This window comes from Prinia subflava, chromosome 17 (genome assembly GCF_021018805.1).
Source record: "Prinia subflava isolate CZ2003 ecotype Zambia chromosome 17, Cam_Psub_1.2, whole genome shotgun sequence".
Taxonomy (NCBI): Eukaryota; Metazoa; Chordata; class Aves; order Passeriformes; family Cisticolidae; genus Prinia; species Prinia subflava.
Window position 1 is genome coordinate 12,253,542 of NC_086263.1, and position 24,628 is coordinate 12,278,169.

Sequence of the window (24,628 nt, forward strand, 5' to 3'; positions counted from 1 at the left end):
TTCGGTTATAAACTTTATTTCAAAATTCAACAGTTCATAGAAATTACATTGCAATTGTTTCAGCTTTTCAAAGATCCCAAAATAAATTATATAAAATACTTGTACAGTTCTAAATATTAAAAAGATCATAAAAATTAATGGTGCTCTCATATGCCAAGATTAATCCTTTTCCATTTTGACTACATTACAAGTTGCCTGTGCAGGGATTATTTTTAGAGCTATGCAGGAAACAATACAGTTTGCAGGTCTTGATGCCTCAGTAAAGATTTACAGGCAAAGGCACTTAAGGGCAAAAAGAGATCAAGAGAGATAACATCCCATTAAAGTCAGATCTCTGCACTCACACACAACCTGTAACTAACAGCTGCAAACTGCAGAAGGTTTGAAGTCGGAAACATTATTCCATGTTGACAGAATGGAAAGTGTGCTTTTAGATTACACAGGATACAGGAGAGTTTAATTTTAATTCAAGACCTTGACACTCCCACAAGGTTTCCAGGGCTTTCTACAGGTGTTTTCCAGAAACAGTGTTTTTATTGGGCCTACCTTGGCAGGTTTGAGCCACACTGACTTTTACTATCCTCAGCTCCCTGTTGGGGAAAAATGTCATTTATTCAAAAATTAACTTTTTCTTCTTTCTTTGTGCTACACTTCCTCCCAGATTTATGGGTGCTGGCATTCACATAGATAACCACAGAAGCAAACCTAGTGTCAGCCACTGCTCCCTCCAACACATTCCACCACAGTGCACAACAGAACAACAGATAAGGCTAAGAGTGTGCAGGCTTCTCTTCCTACTGTACAAACTTCTGATGTGTAGTGAACACATAATTATCTTCCAAAGTATAAGATGAGTTTGAAGGCCATCTCAAGGTTAGTATCAGATTTTTGATAGCTGGGAGATAGCATCCATAAATTTAGAAAGTTTTAGATGCATTTTGATTCATCCCAGAAGACATTTGCTCCTTTTCACCCCGGTTTCTGCCTGTGTCTGGGTCATCCCAAGGTCCTGTCTCCCATTTATGCCAGGATTTGTCTATTGACAGTGCTGCTGCTGGTCAAACACGAGCCTTTCTGCTCTGTATCAACTTCCTAATACTGTTATACTGCTCATTACAGCACAGAAAAGTAAAAGAATGTTTTCTTTATTGCATTTGCTGCCCCAGTATTTCCCTACAGGATGACAGCCAGGCAGGTATTTGGTATCAGCCTTGGTCCTGACACATTACACACTCTGCCTTTAGTGTGTCAGACCTCATCTCTGGTTACTCTCTGGAGAGATCCATGACAGAGTCACAGTTACAAACTGAAATATTATACACAACAACTCAGAACAGACTGCTTCCATTTAGCAAAATGACCCTTCTCAACCTGACTTCCAGAAAAGGAAGGAAACAGATCCCAGCTTCTACCAGAAAGAGTCTATCCCTTTTCTTTTATGAATATTTTTTTATCCTTCCTGCAGATGCCAGTCATGTGACCAAAGCACCAGCAGGAAGAATTTACCCAGTGGGAGTGCAAATGACATTCTTCAGACTGCTTTGGGTATGGAGAGCTCCCAAAACTGCCTTTGGAAATAGCACAGGCAGCATTTCCACCGCTGGGATTCAATGAAATCAGCTGCATTGTGCTGCAGCCATCCAGTTTCCTCTTTGGCTGCAAGAACTGGCACAAACTATGATAAGCCTCAGATAGTGCTTCATTGAAATCACACAACTCAGACAGCCCTGACTTATTGGTATTCTGAGAAACAGTGGTGACTGATTTTTAATTTAGAAAAGGTGATAAGAATCTCATATTTAAGAGTGTGCTTTCTGTTTACAGGAGACTTTATTACTCTTTGGTGACAAAGAAACCATTAGTGTTTCCAGAAAACCTTCACCACGTGCTTGTAAAATTAATTTCCCTTCCAATAAGTATCATGATTTATCTAGTTCACCTTAAAAAAACCCCCACACATTTCAATGTCTTTGAAGGTTGTTGGTACAACAGTAGGAACTATCCAGTCAAAAGAACAGTCTGCAGAGATCTGCAAAGACCCCCTCTGATTAAATCCTCAGCAGCCCATCAGGCCTTTGGTCTTTCCACAGATAATTATACTGTGAGTGCTTTTTCTGGATCCTGATTTCTGTTATAATCCAGCCTACAACTTCTGCTCCCACCCCAAACTGCCTGCATTAGGTATGAGCAATGCAGTCAGGTGAACATTCCAGACAGTTCTATCTCCTCTGTCAAGAACTTTTACACATTAAGAGTTAACCCTGCAAAACACACATAATTTGTGACTTTTTAAGCAGAAAAAACACTCACAAGGGTATCCCTTCACAGCACACTCCTGCTATTACATACTTGCCCTGATAAATCCCAAAAGCTGATTATGTCATCAGATATTTCGACACAAAACAGTACCACACACATCAAACACACACATGGAAAACAACAATAAATAAGAAAATCCAGCTGATACAGTGGGCCTAGAATAGCCCTATGACAAAGAAATGGCTTTCTAAAAGCCTTTACAAGGTCTGCACAGACTGTAAATGTTCAATATAAAAATAAACAGAAAAGATATTAAAATATGACACAGTAAAAAAATTAAATAGTAAAGCACAGATAACAGTTGTACCCCTTTGCATACACAGGCTAAAAACTGTATTTATTAACTGGAATTATGTCATTTACCACTTTCTGATTAAAGAAATTATTTTACTTGACCTGAAACAAAACTTTGTTTGACATTAAATACCTTAAGGCTTTATTGCTTTCATTTAAATTTGGCAACTGAATTTACAATCCTCATTGTGAACCAAAACATTTAAGCGTTTTGGTTGAGTTTTTAAATCCAAACTCTCTGTGTATGAGGAGGGTAAGGTTAACAGTCAGTCAGAGGCTTTTAGCCATAAAGTCTGCAGAGACAACAGATCAAACTCATTTGTGGCTGAAATCATGTGAAGTGTCATTAAAAAGGGGCTGATATTCCCCTTTTTCCATCTTTGATATGCTTGATCTCGGTACAAATAGCTCTGTTGGTGAACCAAATAAGTCAGGATCACCAGAGCCTGTTACCAAACCTTAGAAGTGCGTGTAGCTTTTCTTCATCTGCAGCAAGGGAGGGACAACAACGTCATCATCATCATCATCATCATCATCCTCATCATCAGAGTGAGCCTCATCCAGGGGCACCCAGGGAGCAGAGCAGGACCTGCCTGAAATGATTCCAGCAAACAAGACCATCAACAAACAACACTGACCAAACCAACCCTTGTGCAAGTGTGCTATTTATGAGCCATTAAGTTTCCAAGCTCACCTGGAGTCAGCCAGTTGTGGGTGACTCTGATCTTTTGTGCATGGAGCTATTTCTGTTCCTCTTTAATGAACCAGAGTGCACAGCAAGGCTTGAGCTGACACACTGACCATGCACGAGCTCTCTTACTGCCTTTAAATCCTTGCAAGGGGTTATAAACACCAAGTAAAGCCATTTGATAGTGAAGCCATTGCAGGTCAAAACGAAATATTTATTAAATGGCCAGAAAAGGAGAAATTGATCCAAGCTTAAACTACACAGAGAGGTCACAATGAGAACTTGACTCAGATGTAGATGGAACAAAGGGAAATAGATGCAGAAAAAGGCAGAAGCTCTCAGTCAGTCTTTAACCCTTATGCATGTAAAACACCCAAAATATTGCTCACATGCTGTTCTACTGTACTGACAATAGAAATAGTGAGCACACCATTGGGTTTTTCCCTTTATTTTTTCATTTTGTTTCTTTGCTATTTTCCTGGATGTGTTTCTATGCATCTCAACCATACCAATGTCTGAAGAAGTGTTCAGGTTGTGAACTGATGTAAACTGTGAACTCCACTAAACACTGGAGAATCAGAGGCATAAAATGAGTATGTACAAAGTCCCTGACACAAGAAGAGCAGAACCAGCAGAGTATAACCCCTGTGCAAGAGATGCAGGAACTAAATGATGACTGCTATTATACCTTCCAGCACAATATCCTCCCCTCAGCTATTAATATCTTCTAGCACAATATTCTTCCCTCAGCTCCACTTATATTTCAGTTTCAAACATAAATTCTCTGAAAAGACTCTCCCAGAGAAGAAAACAAATCAAGACAACCTGTGGTAAAAAGAGGAAACAGGCAAGAAGCCACAGTCTGAGGCTTTGACCTGAACTGGAGGGCACACAGAGAATATTCTCCAGGGAGAACAGACCTGCCACGGGTCTTGTAGTGAAATGTGAGATTCCTGACACAGGAAAAAAAATACCCTGGTATGGAAGAGCAGGCACAAACAGAAAGTGTTACACAGAATAAAGAAAAGGGACCACAACTGGCCCAGGAATAGGAAAAGATTGACAGAGCCTGTGAATGGCAAGGGGGATGCAGGGAGGCCATGACATTACATTGGCCTCAGCCTAAAAAGCAAGGAAACACATGGTTATACATGAAAGAGCTTAATATTATCCAAATCATCCTTGATTATATCCTGCCCTTGACATATGAGATGTTCTTGTCCTCATTTTCAGTTTGATACCAACTTTATCCTAGTGCTTGTGAAGGGTAAGGGCTGGTAAGAGTTAAGGCTTGTATGTAAATTCCTTATGATTCCAAAAAAGCCTGGAAGGAAATAACAGTTGCAGCCAGAGTGGTCAGTAAATATGCAAAGAGAAACACTGCCTTTAATCAAGATTGCTGTGCATGTACAGAACATATTCTTCCTTCCTGTCACTCCCCTGACAGAACAAAACAAAACACAACACCAAGTTTCACAGGCTGAATTGTTAATATCTGTTTCATTTCACGAGAAACAGCAGAAATGGCTTTATGAAATCTCCAGGTCCTGAAGACAAGCAAAGCAGCACTGAATAACACACTTTTTTAAAAAAAATATTTTCCTAGAAAATACAGACATCTAACCTGATGCAAACAATGAATTTTAAGTCTGCAATGCTGCACCAAGATTGTATACATTCATTCTAGGAGATGTATAAGGTTTTTTAAAACACATTTTCATCTTCCCCATTGTTCTTAAAAAAATGCCAAAAGGGTAGTGAATCGAAATGATTTATTGCAATACAGATATTGACTGAAAGCTTAAGACCATTTTAAGACCTAGAGGTCATGAAATGCATAAATGGACTTGGGACAAATGAAGAAAGAACTTGTTCAACAGCTGCATGATTTAAAGCTGTAAGAATTTGATTGCTTTTAAATCACTCAACTGCTCAACAAGCTCCTTGTCTCACATCCTTTCCAAGCTGCAGGATGACCACTGAAATCTCAATTTACCACAAAACCCCAATTCTGCCAGTGGATTTTTGCATCAGTCATGAGCTCAGAATGGCAGAGATGGACTTTAGCTAACTTTAACTTTAGTTTAAGCTATATAAATCCACATGGCAATAAACCAAACACATCACTGAGGGGTTGCATTTACACCAGGATGCTCTCCTTCTTTTAGGAGTTTTTTCCCAATTCATCTTTTGGGAGATTTTGGTTGAACACTCCCATGCACCAGGATTTAACACTTCAGAGAGCTCAGTGCCAGGCAGTCTTTGGGCAGCTCTGCAGTTCCAGAAGCACATCCCAGTGTCCCTCTCCACAAACCACCTGGACACATTCTGTCCTCATCCCAGAGTTTGAAAACATCTCCCACATTCATAAAATCAGCAGCAAACAAAAGCCTGCTCTGCTCCCAATCACTCCTTTTTGAAAGGACTGCAAGGAAGAAAGTTTAAAAGTATGGTTTCCTCTCTCTCTCTCTTCCAGTATAAACTATTCCAGAACTTCTTCACTCATCAACTTGTCATCATAATCTGCAATAAAACTTAGCTTAGGAGACTTCATAGCTAGACAGTGACTGTGCTCTGCTGGTATTCATATGACTGTGTTTACTGCATTTGCCTCATCTTACACTCCTCTTTGGGTCTTAGAAGGACTAAACATTTAAAGGACTCCTTCTCTTTGAGTAGAATTTCACAACTGATTTACCCTGGCTTTAGAGTGACCACACCAATAATGACTATTGCAGCAGAGCTCAGGCAAACCAGGGTGCTGCAGCACTATTTTTTTCCTGGATACTATCACCAAACATAATTAAAGTCACTCAAAACTCAGACATCTTCAGAAGCAAGTAGAGTTCACAAAGTAGAACGTGCCTCTGAATATGGAACACAGTGAAGTTTCTTAAACACATTTTCTTCCACTGAAATGTTACCTCTGTTTTCACAAGCCCTGCAAATCTCTTATTCCCCACCTCCCATCTCAGAGAAACAGCCTCACTGCTTACAGCATTCTGTCTCTGAGCAAGCCTGCAGGGACTGGCAGCTTTTCATGCACAAAAAAACTGAGTCAGTGTTCCTCAGGTCATACTCAAAGTTGCTCCTTTTTTCCCCAACTGGTCCATAAAACCTAAAGTATCCTTGGACAGAACCAGCCCTTTTCAATTGAACTCCTTTGAAGCTGCATGTCTAAGGCTGTCTTATCTGCAGCATTGTTTTGCCTTTCTTACTCAGTACTTCTAATATCCTCCTAAAAGCATCTTTGGCTTTAGCTCCATCTTCTCACACACAGCAATGAAGAACACCAAATGGCACAAGAGCCATAAAAGAGACAGATTTTCTCAGTTTGTGTTACAGCAGTACTTGCTGGCAATGTTAGCCAGGACTTCATTTTTTTCCCCTTGCTGCAGCAACTGAAGGGGGCTGAAAAAAACGTGACTAAATGCACATGGCTGCCTAGGGTGGCTCTTTTTAGCAGATGTTTGTCTGTCTGTCTGTCTTCTGCAGAAACTAAGTCAGGGTGGTGGAAATGCTCTCAGCTGGTGTATGGCCAAGGGCCCAAAATGGGATGGGAAGTACCAGCCTCCAGCTACAGGGCTGAAAAGGAAGCAGAGAGGCAACACAGGGGAACACCACGTTCCCTCAATAATTACCACTCACACCACAGAGACCTTCCAACCCACAGCTGGGACAAACAGACACAGCACTGTGAGGAAGCTGGTGCTGAGACTGTCAGAGCTTCTCTTTTTTATGTGGGGAACTGCACGTGCCAGCAGAAGCAACATGTCACCACATGAAGCCACACACATGCAGTACAGGGATGCACATGTGTGTGCACATGCAGATGTTCTCTATAAAACTGTGCATGCACCCTCTCAAAACACCCAGACTTTAGAACAAGGGGAGGGAGATTACCAGGGAGAGGAGACGTGAGGACTGAAGGTCTCTGGAGTGCTGCTGAGCCTGGTTGCTTCTCTGGGGTGTAAACTGCAGGATCTGCTTTCCCACTGGGGGCACTGGGCACACAGGGCCTGCAAAGAGACACACTCAGAGCACAAGGCACAGAACAGTGTCTGCAGTCTCTCTTCACAGGCTGTGCTGGAAAGTTTCTTGTGCTGCTGCTTCATCACCTGCAGAAGTGAACCCAGACCCTAAACAGAGGTGACAGCCATGTAACTCTCCTTGTAACCATGGCAGCCAACATTAAAAACTTTCAGAGCAGTGAACCCTGGAGAGAAAGGAAGCATTTTTCAGGACAGAGTCACCATAAACCTAAGCAGTAATCAAATCCCTGCACCTTGCCTGAGCTAAGTGACCTGATGGCATTCTAGCCTCTTCTTCCTCCACATAACCCTTCACCTGCACATGTCAGGGCTTCAGATTCACACATTAAGCAAATGTATCAGCAATCTGTGTGATACCAACAGTGACCCTTCTGTTCCAGAGAGTAACTATTTCACTTTCCTTTTACTCACTGCTATGGAAGAGAACTTGCAGCAGGACATGGGAAGACTCCTGCTGCCACAAAGCTCCTTTTAGTTGCACATCTTTTAAATCTTCTCAGAAACAAGCTCTCCCTTGTCTTTTTGTGACAATGGCCTCGTTCTCCTTCTCTGCCAAGGAACCTACACTGAAATTCTATTAAAAAATACTCTTCTCCTGTAATAAAAATGATTTTGCAGAAGTTATCTGCTCCTGGCTTACCTCTCCTGAAGCAGTCCTGCACGTGCTAAGTGAGCCCTGAAAATGGACTGGATGAATGTCACAATCTCATCTCTCTCCTTGCAATCAGAAGAAAAGCTCAAGGAGTCTGACATGGAAGACAGGCAGGAGTTCTGCAAAGCAATCAGATTAAAGAAAACTGACCTTTCAGAGATTGCACAGAAGCTTGCCAGAACCTTTCACAATCTCACTCTTGATTGTGAAACTGGCAGTAGAACAAACATCCCCATCTTTTGGTCTGCAATTTTTAAGGCTCTGTAAGACTAAATCAGCAGGAAATGCAAATCTGATCATCATATAAGCTTTGAAGCATCAGCATTCAATTAATGAAGGAACAGACACCTGCAAGGAAACTTCATTTATTTTCCAGGAAGGAAACCTTTTGAAGATTAAGGAGGTAAGACAACCTTCATAATGGATTTATCTTCTGCTTGTATCAAGCCAAGTATTCAATCCTCCTAGATTGGGCCAGTTTACCAGAATCAAAGGGAAAGTGCAATCAGATGGACAACCTGGATGGAGAATTACAAATTAACTAGAGCCTGCTAAAGGCCCAAAGGATATTTATATAACCTGGCAAATGATTTACAGAAACCCAATGTTTAACTGGAAAATTTTTCATATTCAGAACTAAATAATCTGGAACAAACTGGACATGACAGAGGAGTCTTGGGCTGAGCATGCCTTACCAAGACTCCTTTATTTTCAATCCACTACAAGATGTCTTCCAGATTCTTATTGCTGAACTTTGGTGAAAAAAGCTTTCTATTACTCCAGTGATTGAGTAGTGAACCCTTGAGAGCAGGTAAAGTTTTGAACAGCACTCCAATTTAAAGAGATAAAGAGCTTATGGGAGAGCTGGGGAAAAAAAAAAAGACTTAGTTACAGTCTTACAGGCCACAAGGCTGAGAAGTTACAGCTTTACTTCTAAGAAAAAGTGTGAACTACAGAAAGTAAGAGAGGAAGCCAGGGAATGAGCTCAGTATCTTCCTAGAATTACAGTGGTGTTGCCAAGCAGCACATTAAAACAATCACCAGGTGATTCAACAAACGAAGCCTGGAAGTGAAGTCCTACACTGCAAGATAAACCCAGAGAGATGCTGGGATCCCCATCTGCTCCCACAGTTACCTGGGTGGGGGGCTCTGCAGGCACCCCGACATCCAGCAGCACTTTCTGTCGAGATAAATGTCCCCTGAAGGCTGCCTGGAGCACCACAACTGCCTGCCATGGAGAGAAGTGGCCATTAGCCCCTCTGAAAGACATCCCACACCTCCAGGGTCAGCTCTGGGGTTTAAATTCCATCTGGGAGGTGTTCAGGACTGATCCTATCAAAGTGAAGTTCCAGCTGCCAGCAGCAGCCTGTGCTTCACCAACACAGCACCCTGCTCCCTTTCCCACACCAGATTCTGGATACACAGAGGGCTCTGGGATGCTCTGCTGCAATCAGAAACCACGGCAAGCCTGGAGGACTTTGTGGTGGTTACACTGAATGCAAGGCCTCCCACTCCCCTCAGAGATTGTACTGGGTGTTAATCAACAAAAAGCTTTTAGAACAGCATGTTTGTGTCACGTGGTTAGAATTAGCTCTAATTTCTGAAAGAGGGATTTTTAATGTTCTGGAAGAAACAAAGGTAAGATGCTACACTGTGCTACTTGAAAAAAAAACCAGTTTAATTAAAACCCTTTTGCAAAACATTCATCACTAAGTGACTTTCTCTGACAAACTTGTCAATATCTTCATAATTCTCACAGACATTTCTCCTTAGCAAAAGCTCCAAGTCCTATTTCAAGCCTTTCTGAAAATTATAATGAAAATTACTTCATGATTAGAATTATCTCATTCAGAGAAACTTTCCTGTCTGTTGGTATCAGACTTTGTTCAGAATTTTCAGAAGTTTTCATCTTGCAGAAGGTACCAAGTACAGAAAATTTCAGCCCAAAAGAGAAACACTGACAAAATACATGGCACAAAATCAGGATGTCAGAAGGAAGATTACAGCCAGCCTGAAGAACAAATATTGTCTTGGTTGTTTGCCCTTTGATACAAATTAAATCTGTTGTGCTGTTTTGTTGGGTGTCATAAACACACTCACCTCATCCAGAGCAATTTTTTCTTTCTGAAATGAAAAATTCTCATGTTAATGTTACAAATACACACAAGTTTCAGCAAATAAAGATTTGCCAAATTTTCCCAATAATTAAAAGACACAGAAGACAACTATCCCAATCCCTGCCAAATCCAAACAACCCATAATCTTTCAAGATGTGTGGATAGATGCTAAAACAAGAGTAAGATTCAGAGGGGGATGTCCTTGCTGGTCCCTGATAGGAGAATCTCACCTTGGTTTTGTACATCTTCCAGCACCTCTGGATAATTTGGGCTGCTTGTTCTTTCCTGTGATTTTCTTTGCCTGTAGCTGCTGGAGCCTGCAAAGGAGAATCTCTAAGTTAGCACAGTAAAGACACAGAGCTGTGAGGGAACAGATTACAAACAGCTCAGGAAAATCAGCACCAGAGCTCATCCTGCCCGCAGGGCAGAAGGAAGTTCAAGAGGAAATTCTTAGTTCTGAACCCAGCTCGTGTTCAAACTCATCATGGAGATGACTCTGAGAGTGAAACACATCCCTCCCCCTCCTTTCAGCCCTCAGCAGGGCATGGGAATGGAAAAGTTTCCATTTGCACATACTCCTATTTTTCTGTGCATTGCTAAGGCACTAACCTGCTGCTTTGTTGCTCAGAAATGATTTGTATGTTATCAACAGACTGAGAACAAAAATCAGGTTATCTGATTTTGCAGTTCTTCTCCAGGAAAGACAAGTATTAATTAACCAGGGAGGTCTCTTATGCCTCATCCTGGCAACTCTGGCCCCATAATCATCTCTTTAGGCTTACTGAGAGCTGGCCATTGTATGACACCAAGCTTGTGTAAGTTGGCATAAATCTACCCTTCTATCTTAATGAAATTAATTAGAGGAAAAAGGAAGAAACCAAGAATAAAACAAGATTTTGTTCCAGTAATTTCTCCTGAGGTGTGGTTGCATATTCCACCTCTCACCACTTGATCCTTTTGGTCCCTAATTATCCCACTCTAATTGTCATACCTCACTTGCCAAACAAAAGTTAACTGCAAGTTTAAAAGACTAATTTAATTTGTTGGTGTAAAATTTTAACTAGAGGAACAAGAGATTTTATAGACTCTGAAAAAACCTCTTGATTCTGTGAAAAGGATTTATTTATAACCTAAAACCGTCGAGCTCCAGGCTTAAGTTTAGCAAATGGATCATGTCATATTAAAAATGACAACCTACTATTAAAATGAGAAATTGGTTGGAATTTAGTGATAATTACAAATAATGGGAACATTTCAATAAATGGATGGTTACTGGCCAAGAATATATATAGTCTGCAGAGGGAAAAAGGAGCTTTTTGTTGGCTGTTTTTAAAGACTCCAGTTATTTGGTATTCAAAACATCCTCTAGCATCCCTGAGCCTGTAACACACAGAGGAGAACCTAGAGAATGGCACAATATATCAGAAACCAGAACCCTCTTAAGCCACTGGACATTTTTATTAGTATTTTTTACTACATGTATTTCAGGCTCTATTTAAGTGCAAATCAAAATGCCCAGTAATAATTTCCAAGTAGCATTTAGTGAAATGAGATGAAGATGGCCACAGTGCCTCTGCAAGCAGCTCTGTCAGTGCCCATCCATCTCTGCTGCCCAATTTCCTCACGTGGAAGAGGGGCAGATGACTGCAGAGATATCAGGTTCAGACATATCTTACAAAACCCCCAGTTGATTACAGAGCCACACTTAAGAGTGTGCAGGATTAAGAGATGCTCATATATATTTATTAGGTATCAGAAAAAAAGAAAGAAGAGGTTATGAATACCTCAACTTGAATACCTCAACTCTGGGAAAATTTCACCTGAAAGTGAAGTTCACTTATTTCACTGTATTGATATCTTCCTTAATTCTCAACTCAAATATTATGTTCCACCAGCAGCAGAATTAAAACTCCCTTAAATTCCATGCTGATTAGTGTTCTACATCCTGCAAATCTTCCCATGAAAAAGCACCTCACTTCCGTCCGTGCAGAAAAGCAAGTGAGTATTTTCTGACTGGACAGTTCTTGTACCCTAAATGACCACCTGGGCAGCAGAAAAAACACTGAAAAGGGATTTTTATCTTTTGCCAGTCTGCCAGTGAGCACATTTACCTGTGTCTACATCCTTTATCCAACTGTCAACTCCTACAAAACCTCCCTCCCTCTATCAGACTGAAATAAGGCAATGAACTCAGATGTAAGAAGATCAAGTAACCACAATTTTTAAATTTTTTTTAAAGTATTTGGAAAAGTCCCAAACACTTAGGAGTTTAAGTTTTTTACAACATTACACTGAACAAGAGAAAAAGAAACAGCAATGCAGAGGATCACTAACAGAACAGCTTCAAAAAACTCCCTAAATTGCAGCATTAATTATTGAAATAACTTATTTCCAACAAATATTGGGAGTTAACCATAAATATCTCTAGGACAAGATTTAATGCATCTCTAAAAAAACACAACTAGCAGCTCTTTAGATTATGTCCTGCTCCAAAGTCACCCCAGGACAGAGTACCAGCTCCATCTGAAATCTGTATCAGGCACAAGGAAAAAACAAAAACACAAACAAAAACGTGGCCGTACCTTATTAGGCTTTTCCACTGTATCTTCTGCCATTTGTCTTTTCTCTTCCTCCACTTTTAACTCCAATTTTTCTACTTTCTGTGTCAGGTTCTGGATTTCCTTGCTATGGATGGAAAACCAAAGATATTTACAGCTTATAGAAATTTTCTGTCGACCCTGCTTTGAAAATAATGAACCTATTTCATAACACTTGGGTGCTTTGGGTTTGTTTTGTAGGGCCAAAGAGGGAACTGCTCAGGATGATACCTGTTCTCATAGTAACAGACACAAAGCATCAATTCTCAATCTGTGACAGCACAGCCTTATGTTAAAATTAAGAAGTCTCAAGGTTATTGTGGTAGGCTCAATGATATTAATAATGTCTTTAGATCTGGTACAGTTTTACATTTGTCAAAGCCTTTTCTCACAAAACAATACTGAAATCACTTTTTCTGTGCCTCCCTTGCACAGGATTATCATTTAGTTGTACAGAACACAAGGAGTAACTGGAATGACACAGAGGCAATGGTTTGGAAATACAGGCTGAGGTAAAGAGAGTACAATGTTTTCCTTGAGAAAAAAATCTCTGAGCTCAACATAAAAGCTTTTTCCATTTATCTTATGAATTTTTATTATAATTTAAATCTTATTTTTCTATACTACTTAGTCTTCCACTTCCTCTAAAAGTACTCAATAGAATTCTTCCCCTAGTAACTCACTGCATCCCTCCAAACATTTCTGCTTAAAAAAATTCCCAGCTTCTTGCAGTTCAGATGAACTCCTATTGAATTTGAGTTGAAAAGAGAATTGAAAAGGATCTATTAATACAAAATGCTTTACCTTAAAGTCTGCTCTTCTGTACTCTTTTCTTCCATTTTCTTCTGCCACTTCTGCAGCTCCAGCTCCACTTCAGCCTTATCCTGCAGTAACTGCTTGATATCTAATCTACAAAGGTACAAGGAAATCTAAGTGATACCTAAGACATTCATACTTCCACAAAGAAGTGATTTTTTTCTTTAAACTCCTAAATCAGTTGGATTTTCCTCAAATTTGTAAAGTAACCAAATGTTTAATTTTTCCTTTTAAACAAAACAAAAGTGCAAGCCCCCACTGCTGAGGAGAAAAAGGCTCCTCACGGGCTCTCAGGGTGCATTTTTGTTCAGAGGTGACACAGGAGGCAGAAGCCACAGAGCATCCTAGGGCAGAGGGCAGGTTTAAATGGAGAAAGGGGGAGATCAGGACAAAACATGTTGAAAAAAAAAAACCACACACAAGTTTTTACAGCACAATATGAGCAGGAAGTGCTGCATAAACATATAACCCTTCAAAGGGTTTCCAGTGTGGTTGGCAGAAAAATAAGCCTTGAAAATGTGCTAGAAATAAGCAGAAATTCTCGTTCTACATCCTCTGGTCTTTTTCTCTGCAATGTAATTTTATGAAGCAAGTAGGATTAGAAAGAAGCTTTTGAAATAAAAACTGAAGGCATTCTCAAAATTAATTATCTAGCTGAAAATGTGAAGCACTTATTACATCATTTTATAATGGGAATGATGAAATAATTTACACCTACAGAAGAACATCCCAGACAAGAGTCCCACTTACTCTTTACTGAGCAGGAGATCCTGAAGTGCCTTCTTATCACTCTTCAGTTCCTTCACCAGCCTTTGGAGGTGACAGCATTCCTCACCATGGTCTAAATGTTGGGATGCTGCATGATCCAGGTCCACAGAGAGTGAAGATGACCCAGCAAGGCCTTGGGATGCTTCACTATCAGCTGAGGACACCCTGCTGCTCTCCATGGCACACACTTTCTAAGCAGGGTAAATTTACATGGAAAACACACACACACACAAAAAAGAAAATTAAATTTAGCATGGAATGATTTTGTTTAAGCCACGAGAAAAGATCAAATGGAGGTTAATTCTGAAATGTGGACCTATATCTCACAAGTGTGATAACAGAAAACAGGGAGGGAGGGCTCATGCTGCAGGTAGCAGGTGATGTGTATGAGGCAGAAAGCACAAGGCTGACACATTGAAGGACAACATGCCAAGAGCACAAGGCAGTGGTTCTGCATTTTCTGCTCTCAGACAGGTAAGAAAGCCAATTAACTATGACCACTTACTTTTTCTAGATCCAAAATCTTCCTCACCAGCCTCTGTCTGCTCCACTCGTTATAATCTAAATACAATAACAAAGCTTTGAACATGTAACTACATCCATGAAGCAACATTGTTCTTGCTTTTTGAAACTTCTGGCCATATCAAAAGAACATTTAAAGATATCTGAATGCCAACTTCAAATATCTACCAATGAAAAAATGAGAATGGCCTTAAAATACCTGACTTCTAAACCAATTAGCTCCAAAATCAATTAAGCCACTCAAGTTCACCAGTTCTCAGCTATTGAACAAGTTTCCTCTACCAATTCCAGTTTAGAATTCTCAGGGACAATAAGAGAGGAAACACAGATCTGACTGGAGAAATCAGAGATTCCTGAAAGAAGGTTCCCATTCCAACTTTGCCACTCCTGAATCTTCACCTTTGTAATAACTCCCTCATTTCTGTCTTTGTAGGGTCCTTCTGTTCCACATCTTTCAGATGTACCCAAGCCCCTTGCCCCACCTTCCCTGATTTTCTAGCACGTACTTTTTGCTTTACTGGGAGCAGGGGAACTGCTCAGCACATGGCCCAGGTCTTCCTTCAGCCTCTGATTCTCAGCCTGCAATTCCTTGATGTTCCTGGACAGCCTCAGCACAGCAGCATTCAGGGCCTTCAGTCGTTTTTGGGTGTCTCTGCCCTCTGCACTTGGAAAAGGGGTCAAAACCAGAGTTAACTTAAAAGCAGAGCATAAAAAAGCAGCATTAAAAAGAGTGGAGCAGATTCACTATTCAAGTCAGATGGCTGAGTTGACAGCCTCAGTTCCCCCATAATAACATTCCTCAACATTTTTTTTAACTTGGGGAGAGTTACCTATTCTTTTCTGAAAAAACATGCAAAGATGATTTTGCTCAACACTTCCACAATTGTTTTAATTTGCGTCAAAGCAAAAAGACACTTTGAAACATAGAAAATTCATTTGTTACTTTGACTTCCTCCCCCACTGTTCCATTTCTGCACAAACAAGGGCACTTGTATGAATGTTATTTATCTTATTTTCTGTTTGTTTTGTTAACCAACCTTATAATGAATGCTTTACCAGCACTCGGTGAAACTCTGATTTTAAAAAAACTTCAGCCAACCGTGAGACTCCCCCAAAAAACTGTCCAGAACAGAGAGCAAACCTGCAGGCTCTGAATGGCTTTTGTTCACTAACAGACATTGAGACTGGGGGGCAGAGAGAGGGATAGACAGAGATGGAATAACTCTCAAACAAATCCAACACCCAAGTGTATTTTCAGATAACTGGGAATGGTGTTCTACTATAAACCTCAGAGAGATCTGGAACAGATTTGAAGAGTGCAGCTAATATGGAAATGAAAGGCATCAGAAATGGGAAAGTCTGTTATGTGTTAAAATGACTTTAAATATACTACAGGGATTTTTAATTTTTTTTTCTAATAAAGAGGGGAAGAAATCTGAACTTCTAGATGTGTAAAGCTGTAACATTTGTTCACAAAACAGATTTTTAGCACGATGAAATATTTTTTCTTTACTGCTACGAGAAAATTCTTAAAAATTTACTTCTGGAAATAAAGAACCGTAACTGATGGACTTAGTTTTGCACAAATGGCACTGCCAGTGACAACCACAGTTTGTGAAGGAGTCTTACATCCCATCCACTGGAATAATTACAAGGTAAAAGGGGAGACAGCCTACAGTTAGCATCTCAGAGTGAAACGCTGAATTTTTAGCTGACCTTCTTTTTAGAAATTAAAAAAAAAATGAAGAACAAACAAACAAATAAAGGCTGTCCAGATGTCATGGATGACTATTCACACAGCAGTCCCAGGCAGGAGGGAAAAAAAACAGAGTAAAAACCAAAACACAACACACCATCAAAATGTGGCAGTGACAGGAATGATAGAAATCATAACCATACCACTCAGTGACATTATTTTAGGCTCATCTAAACCTAAATAAAAAATCCATTTCAGTTCATTTTGGAGACTAGAAAAGTTGATTTCTAGCTACAGCTGGATACTACAGTTTCACATATAAATAACCAGACCTTAGTATTAGCACTGAAAAAGAGAAGCCAAATGCCATTCACTTCAGCCAGAACTAATGCAGACAAGCAGCACGAAAGAAATACTCTCAGACAACTCTTTCAATATGCCAGAGCCCTGACCTTCAACATGATTTATTATTTCAGTGCTCAGCCTCTCCAGCAGAGACTGACAGTCACCTAATGGAGAGAGACTGCCCTGACCACCACTTTTTGAAGCTATGAATAAATGAGGACCAGGAAGAGACCTGATGACTCATTTTCACCTGTAAATAAATTAGGTGTGATGGCTTAGAGCCTCCAGAGGCCGGTCACTTCAGGACTGAGCCAAAAGATTTATTTTTTTAAAAAAGTGACACAACAAATTGCAGTTTGCAGTCCACGGGTGACAGTGAATTAGGGAACACAGGCAGTATAAATAATGACCCTAAAGAGGTCTCACATGTTTCTATCAATCTAAATAATTACACTCAGTGTTAAGACAGTTGTCTGTACTTAACACTAGGAGGTCAAGTATATTCTGAAGTGGTGTGGTAACAAATTTTACTGTCCTACAAGGCACTCTTAGCCTTTTTGCAGCTCAAATAACACTCACTTGCAGTGATGCTTTTAATTTGCTCTCTTAGTGGAGCTTTGTCTTCTGCCTTTGTGCTTTGACTTTTATTGCCTCTATAAACTGTTCACCCTCACCACCACGCCCATACTTGCACACCAGTGAGGAGCTTCCCTGACACAATTTACTAGTCTGTGTCTCTGTACCAAAGGAAAGGAATGTTTACTCCAAGAACATTTTCTTTGCAGCACACACTCTAGAGCAAGATGCAGAACTGACTCAAGTGTGAAATGCCAAACATCCAGGGAGTTTGTTTTAATTACCAGTGATGCCAGAATAGGTGTGATTACGAGGGAAGATATAACAGAGAGAAATTTTCAGTGCCATCATGTGATTTTTAAGCAGCTCTGGTATTTTTCCACATGCACGAAATGATCTATCTAAAGCAAAAAAATGTGACTAAGACATATTTCAAGGCTGTGAAGCCAACCAAAGCAGTACCACAAAGCAAACCCAGCAATCTAAATGACAAAAACTGTTCCCATGGAGTAGTTTTCCATCAGTTAAAGAAGGACACAAGTGATGTCAAACACAAGCATGCAAACACTTGCACCACAAGAATTACACATACTTTTTCCTCATAGTCTCAGACTTGGCCAGCAGGAGTTGGAGGCGATGAACCTGTAAAATACAGATTCCATTAAGAAGCATTAACAGTTCCAGGTTCCACAGCAACATTTGTTCATTGGGTAAAAATCACAATAAAGCTCTTTGGGTAGGGCAAAGCTAATGATGCCATCACTGAAAACCAGGCTACTGTTATATTTGCTTCCATCTCAACATTACACTTATGGATGCACAGTGGGTTCTTTATCTGCCCTTTTTCATTAACACACTCCACTATTGAAGAAAAACCTTTTTTCAGTACGTACAGCTGGAGCTGTGAGCACAACAATGAAAACTGCTGCCAATGACAGGTGCTGCTAAGGTACAAAAAAGTTATCTTAAACATTCCATTTGCACTTTGACTCAAGAGCTGACCAGCTTCCTGTCCTGCATGCACACTGCCAGATGTACCTGCTCATAGTAGGTTTCCATGGCTAACCTCACTTCTTCCAAATTACTGCTCTTCATGTCTGCCTGGAACTCACTGAAAACAGAATAATACAAAAAATAATCCAGTCAGTCAGATCAGCAAAGACACTGCAACCTGGTGGTTCTGAATTTTTTGGTTTGTAATTGCCAATATGTTCTTGGGAGTTTATTAGAATGTCTTAAGGAACAGAACACAGATGAAAAATAATATGGATCTCCAATTCTCTTTATTAGCTCATCCAATACAAGCCTCCACCCCCTGCCCCCTCAAAGTCATACTTAATAACATTGTCTTTCTCCTTGCACTGCTCTTCCACCTTGACAATCTTCTGCTTTAATCCAGTAACCACCTACAGAAAGAACAAAGAGCTCCTGAGTCCTTGAATAATCTGTCTCTTCACAGGTCTATTCCTGTCTGCCCTGTCTTTATAAATTGTACCTTATCAGATATACTTATTGCTACATATTTCAGTACTTAGTAAATCACACACATCTGCTACCCTGTGAAAAGGGAACACTGATGAAATCAGATGCCTGATTTCATAACAAGTTTGAGAATATGGATACACAACAAAAATAAAACAAAAACAACATCGCCTATTACCTTGCCAACATCAAAGCAGCAAACAATAGGGAGAATACTCCCTAAACAGACTCAAGACAATGACAAAGAAGGCTCTCCAAAATAATGTTAATTCTAGATCTTTGTTACTGACTCCTTATCTGCTGACAGAGATAAGGGCTATGTGATTCCCTAATTGATTATTCTTTCTGACCTAATTCTATTTTTCAGTAGTGTTTCACCTTAGCAAGAGGAAAAAGGACAAATGAAAGCAGCAAGTGATGAAGACACTCTTACCCCTCCATTATCAGCCTCCTTTTCTGACAAAGCTCGTGCCAGCTCAGAGCCCTGCAATGTAACACAGAAAAAGCAAGTGACCAACTCTGCTGCTTTATTCTACTGCTGCCTCTTTCCACGGAATTTTCCAACCTGTTCAACTCCACAGTCACTTCCCAGTCCAACAGCTGAAAATAAGAAATACCCCCAAGAAACACCCACCCTGGAAGGATCCAGCAGTTGTTCAATCTGTTTATCCTTTCTACTGTTCTCCTCCTCCAGTCGACGCAGCTTCGTTTTCATTCGGTCTCCCTCATTCTTCTGAGCTTGTATTGTCTAAAAGAGGGGAGAAGAATCTTAAGCACGTTTCAGAAACAGGAAAATGCAGAGTTTTCACATGGAAACACATTATGATGTCAAAGCCAATCCAATTATGAGGGTAAAGATGACACAGAAATAGAGGAAAAAACAGGCAAAACACAAAACCATCACACTGGACCAGGGCAGACACCAGGACAGGACAGCTTAGAGAGGAGACAGAGGGAGATAAGAGTTAAAGGTCTAACAGAAAGGCAACCTCACACAAATGATCAACTACAGCCAAGCTATTTGTCTGTAGGTAACCCTGGAGTTCACCAAGCCCAGTCCTCACCCCTCATACAGTGCAGTAACCTCTCCAGAACCCCACTCTAACCATATCAGCACCCTGAAACTGTCTTAGACAGACACAAGTTTAATTTAGTCCTACATGACAAATGCAAAAAATGTGGTGAATGTCCCAAGTTGTAGAAATCAAAGCATTCTGGATCATTAAGGCCACGACATGTACAGGATGGAGCAATGCCATGACTTTTTCTGTGAGTATCAGAGAAACTGTACCTTTTTCAGTTCTATAATTTCATCATACATATCTTCTTTCTCTTTGTAGTCAGGAGTTCCAGGAATGTAGCCTACAGAAAGGGGTATGTAAAAAAAGTAAATCCAAAAGAAGTATTTTTAACCAACCTTGCAGTTAGAGAGAAATATCGAGAACAGCACCAAAGTGGAAATTAGGGGATTTTTTTCTTTCCTCAAAGAAGAAAAATCAGCAAGGAAATTAATTTTAGAAATGGAGGTGAAATGGAAGTGTTACTGTATGAAACTTCTGCTAGATTTTGCAGCCAATTTTTTCCTAATTACTCCTCTTCTCTAGTGCTATATTAAAATATCCACCTCAAGAAAGATACAAGCTTCACAGAAGACTGCAGTCTTCTCATCCCAATAAATCCATTATTTACAAAAGGTTTCTAAAAGATGTCTAGAATACATTTTCCTATTTAGGATTAACATGCACAAATATATCCTCCTGGAAAGTTGCCAGAAACTGTCTGTCACCAGTAAAAGTACAGGTGTCATTTTAAATGGAAGTGGAATATTAAAGTTTACAGCTCTCCTTTAAGAAAACCAAAATAAAACTTTGAAAGTTTGCTCTTCTTATAAAACTCATTTGATTTTAATGTCACAACCACACGATAAAACACTTTCTAGAGAAGAAGTAAAAGGAGTCAATTACATAGAATTTCAGGCAAGCAGATGGTTTCTATCAATGGTTCCTAAACTATGTTTTGAAGTCACAATAAATTGTCTACAGCTGTCCCATTGAACCATATTATATTTGCAACGTTTTCAGCTGCAGATGCATGGCAATTTGCAAAAGTTCTGAAAGCTAATAGTGATTCATTGCTCAAAAAAATTGGAAATCCCTGCCTTAACCAATTTAGGAACCTCAAAAAGTATCTCATGGATCATCTTTTGACACATGTATTTTAGTAAACTTAAATGGCTCTTGCTTTACTGAAGCTAAGATCTTAAGCAATATATGTTTTTAAAGGAAAAAAAATCATTCCCTTTTATCTACCACACAGTTACAGAGTTTACCATTTCTGGAAGAACGAGAATGTTTCGGCTTTTTCATTCCTAGAGCTTCCTTCAAATATTCTGGAGTGCTACTGGAAACGTTGGCTCGCGTGTGCCCCGTGTCAGCATCTGATTTCAGAGCGTGGCTCATTCCTGCCAAGAGAAATGGAACAAAAATGCAAAAATCAGGGATAATTGTGAATTAAATTTGTGGAATTATTCTGAGCAAATGCAACATGGAAAGCTCCAGATGCTGTTAATTATTCCCTCTATAAATGCCAGTGCTCAAGATCAGATAATTCCAACCACCCAAATAAATAACAGTGAAATTAATTCCTATGTAACCTTTAATCAAACACAAATCTATCTTTAACAGTTTATATGTTAAGCTGTCCACAACAATGAATTTTATCCATAAATGCAAACAACATTTTTATACTAATACCTTGTTTCAGAAATCCCAGCCACATCTGCCTTGAGTTTTTAACAGCTGCATCCTCCAAACAAGCAGTGCCTGTGCCCTGCAGAGATCTCCAAGCTGAAGCTTTTTTAGGATACAGTTGTGTGCTTGAGCTGTAGGGAGACTCTGCAGCAAAAGAAAATATCTCAGTGCTGCCTTCAAAAGCTCAAGGTCACTAAAATTCTTGTTGTCTTGTTCTTCAAAGTCTCCAGACTCAATCCTATTACTTGTAAAAACAGAATTTAACAGCATGTTCCATACTGGCTTATATGGAGCAATAGGATAATCACACAAAAAAAAAACCCAAAAAGAAAAAAACTCCACTATACAGAAAAAAATACAATTCCAAAAAATGAAGACACTTAGGAAAGTGTGACAGTAGTATGACTTAACACATGTGGAAATATTTATGTGCACAGTTTGAACAGGCATCCTTGAGATACCTGCACATCTAAATGTTGTTATTAAGAACACTTTAGGGTAAAGTCTTCTTTGAAACATTCACTACAAGCCTATGAAGGAAGGTAAATGGAAAAGTAGAGAAAAAAAACCCCCATAAACCTCAGAAAAAAAAAGGACAAACCCAATATTAAAGCCGAAGATCTAATAATAATAACACTGTACTGTGAAAAAACAAACAAAACCCATCACAACAAATGAAACGAACCATTAAATCTACACACAGAGATCTATGAGTGGATGGTAGAGAGCTCCAGTAATTCCAGAGTCTCTCTACACAACAAGTATGAGAATTTCTTCAAAAAGACAAGGAGAAAAACAAATTCAGAATGGTTGCCATCAGAAGGCATAACATGAGAAAAAAGTAGTTTATGCTGGAGAATCAAGAATTACAACCAACCCATGAATGTCAATTATTTTTATCTATGCAAGCTGGACTTGACAGGTTACAGAACAGATCTCAAACAGGTGTGCTCTGCAGTGAATAATTCTGGAGAGAATAACAAGATGTTGTCTCAGGTACAGCTTCCAGTTCCTGTATTCCACAAATGTATCCCGTTTTGCAACTGCAGAATAAAGTTTTGGAACACTCACTTGGTGACTTTGGAGGCTTGTGAAAAACCTTCTTCTTTAACTTCTGAAAGAGAAATGGGTTTTTTATGTATTGAAAATACTGAGCTCTTAAGATTTCATCATATAATCTCAAAATTACCTTCAGTCTCCATTTTTTATCAAGATCTTTTGTTCTAATAAGACAAAACCTTTTTCCATAGAAAAGAAAAATAGTAGCATTAAGCATATGCAGATTTGGGCACAGCAATGGTCACCAGAATTAAGGTGGTGCCAACTGAAGTCTGATTATACAGATAAATTGTCAATTCTTGCTCAGAACATAGGACCTTTCCCATCAATATTGAATATGAGTACCAGCAAATTCAAGATGATCCTGGAGCAGAGGCTCATCTGTAGACCCCTTTAGCTAAAGGAGTCACTCAATTCCATTAAAACTCTCTGAAAGGGTTATTTAGGCCCACAACTTGACAGAACAGCAAAATAAAGCCAAATTTGCAGCCCCAGTGCTGAGAATGTGGAAGGCAGAATTACCCCTGAGATTAGAGGTTTGTGATTCAAGCCCACTGCAGTGCCACTGCTCCCTCTCCTCTCTGAGGGGTGCTTGGAGAGCAGGAGGCACCATCCAGATGCAGCAGGAGCTGGAGAGGCCCTTTTGGGGCATTAATGAGAACTCACCAGGGCTGTGTCAGACTCGCAGGTTATCACAGACAGGCTCTCATCCCCCTGGGAACACACACAGGGCATTGCCACTCAACCACTGCTCATAATACACATCCAGAAATTACAATTCAACAAGGCTGGAGAGCAATAAATTCAAACAGCAAACGCTGTGACCAAAGCCTCTGTTTCTCTTCCACTGCATTGTTAAAATGTCAATTGTTTAAGATAAAAATAAGCCATTTTTCAAGAGCACTAAAGCCGCTGAAAGATGGTGGGGTAAAAGCCAGCATCATTTGCTCTAGTACAAATAGTTCTGGGATATTGTGAAAGTCACTTCAGGAATGAACCTGAATGAAACCTTCCTTAGCACAGCTTGAGACTTTGTCACCCCTGTGCCATGCTGCGGGGCAGCCAGGGAGACACGGCAGGGCCCGCAGTCCCGCGGACTGGGGACGGCAGAAGCCATCCCACTCCCCCTCCGAGGCACAGTCTCGCCGGCCAGCCCAGCCCAGCCCAGCCCAGCCCGGGGCCGCTCCAGGGTTTCGCCCCGGCCTCGCGGGAGCGTTTCCTGCGCCGAGCACGGGCGGAAGCCGGCCTAGACCCGGGGCCTTCTCCTCCTTCCCGCCGCTCACTGCTTACCAGCTCCCCCTCCGCGGCCGCCTCGCCGGCCCCCCGAGCCATGGTGGGAGAGCGGCGGGAGGGCCTCACGGGGCGGGAGGGCCTCAGGGGGCGGCGGGGCCGCGGGGGCCCCCTCGGGCCGCGGCTGCCGGCTCGGGGCTGGGGGCGGCCATGGCCCCCCGACGGCACTTCCGGGTCGCGGTAACCATGGCAACCCCGCGACTCGGGGTAGTGACGCATGCGCAGAGCCGCGGCGCGCCCGCGGGCGACGCCGAGTGAGAGCCAGGCCCGGCCACGGAGCGCGGGTGACACCAAGCGGCCCCGCGGGGAGCGAACCCCGGCGGGTGGCGGAGCGGCCCCTGCGAGGCCTCCGCTCCACTGCCGGACCGGGGGCATCTGGCCGAGAGCGCCGGGACAACTCCGGGCAGGGCGCTACTCCATCCCGCGCACCGCGGGCACCGTCCGCGCCCCCCGCCTGCCCCCAGAGCGCGCCCGGGTCACGCCCCCTGACCGCCACTGGCCACGCCCCCTTTGCGACACTCGCGGTGCGGCCGGGCCGGCCCCGGGTCTGTCCCGGTGTCGGTCCCGGTGTCGGTCCCGGTGTCGTTCCTGGTTTAAGTCCTGGT

At 41.1% G+C, this 24,628-nt stretch overlaps 1 protein-coding gene across 1 annotated transcript; it reads right to left on the minus strand.

Moving 5' to 3' along the window:
• Positions 1-24,546, minus strand: IQCE (IQ motif containing E). Its single transcript, XM_063414002.1, has 22 exons — positions 24,024-24,546; positions 23,400-23,447; positions 22,746-22,788; positions 21,678-21,818; positions 21,254-21,385; positions 20,216-20,286; positions 19,559-19,672; positions 19,358-19,408; positions 18,778-18,848; positions 18,481-18,553; positions 18,035-18,084; positions 15,332-15,489; positions 14,809-14,864; positions 14,286-14,494; positions 13,524-13,628; positions 12,705-12,807; positions 10,353-10,439; positions 10,106-10,129; positions 9,141-9,233; positions 7,994-8,124; positions 7,205-7,320; positions 1-3,206 (listed from the first exon to the last, which is right to left on the minus strand). Exons 1-22 carry the CDS (start codon positions 24,396-24,398, stop codon positions 3,073-3,075), a joined length of 2,385 nt encoding a protein of 794 aa, XP_063270072.1. The 5' UTR covers positions 24,399-24,546; the 3' UTR covers positions 1-3,072.
• Between the last annotated feature and the right edge of the window lie 82 nt (positions 24,547-24,628).

Coding starts and splice junctions, on each gene's coding strand:
- IQCE (XM_063414002.1), bottom strand. CDS start 24,398: ATGCCCCCGGTCCGGCAGTGGAGCGGAGGCCTCGCAGGGGCCGCTCCG. Junction 19,409..19,558: donor AACTGCTGGATCCTTCCAGG/GTGGGTGTTTCT, acceptor GTTACATTGCAG/GGCTCTGAGCTGGCACGAGC. Junction 14,865..15,331: donor TGCTCCCAGTAAAGCAAAAA/GTACGTGCTAGA, acceptor TATTGTATTTAG/ATTATAACGAGTGGAGCAGA.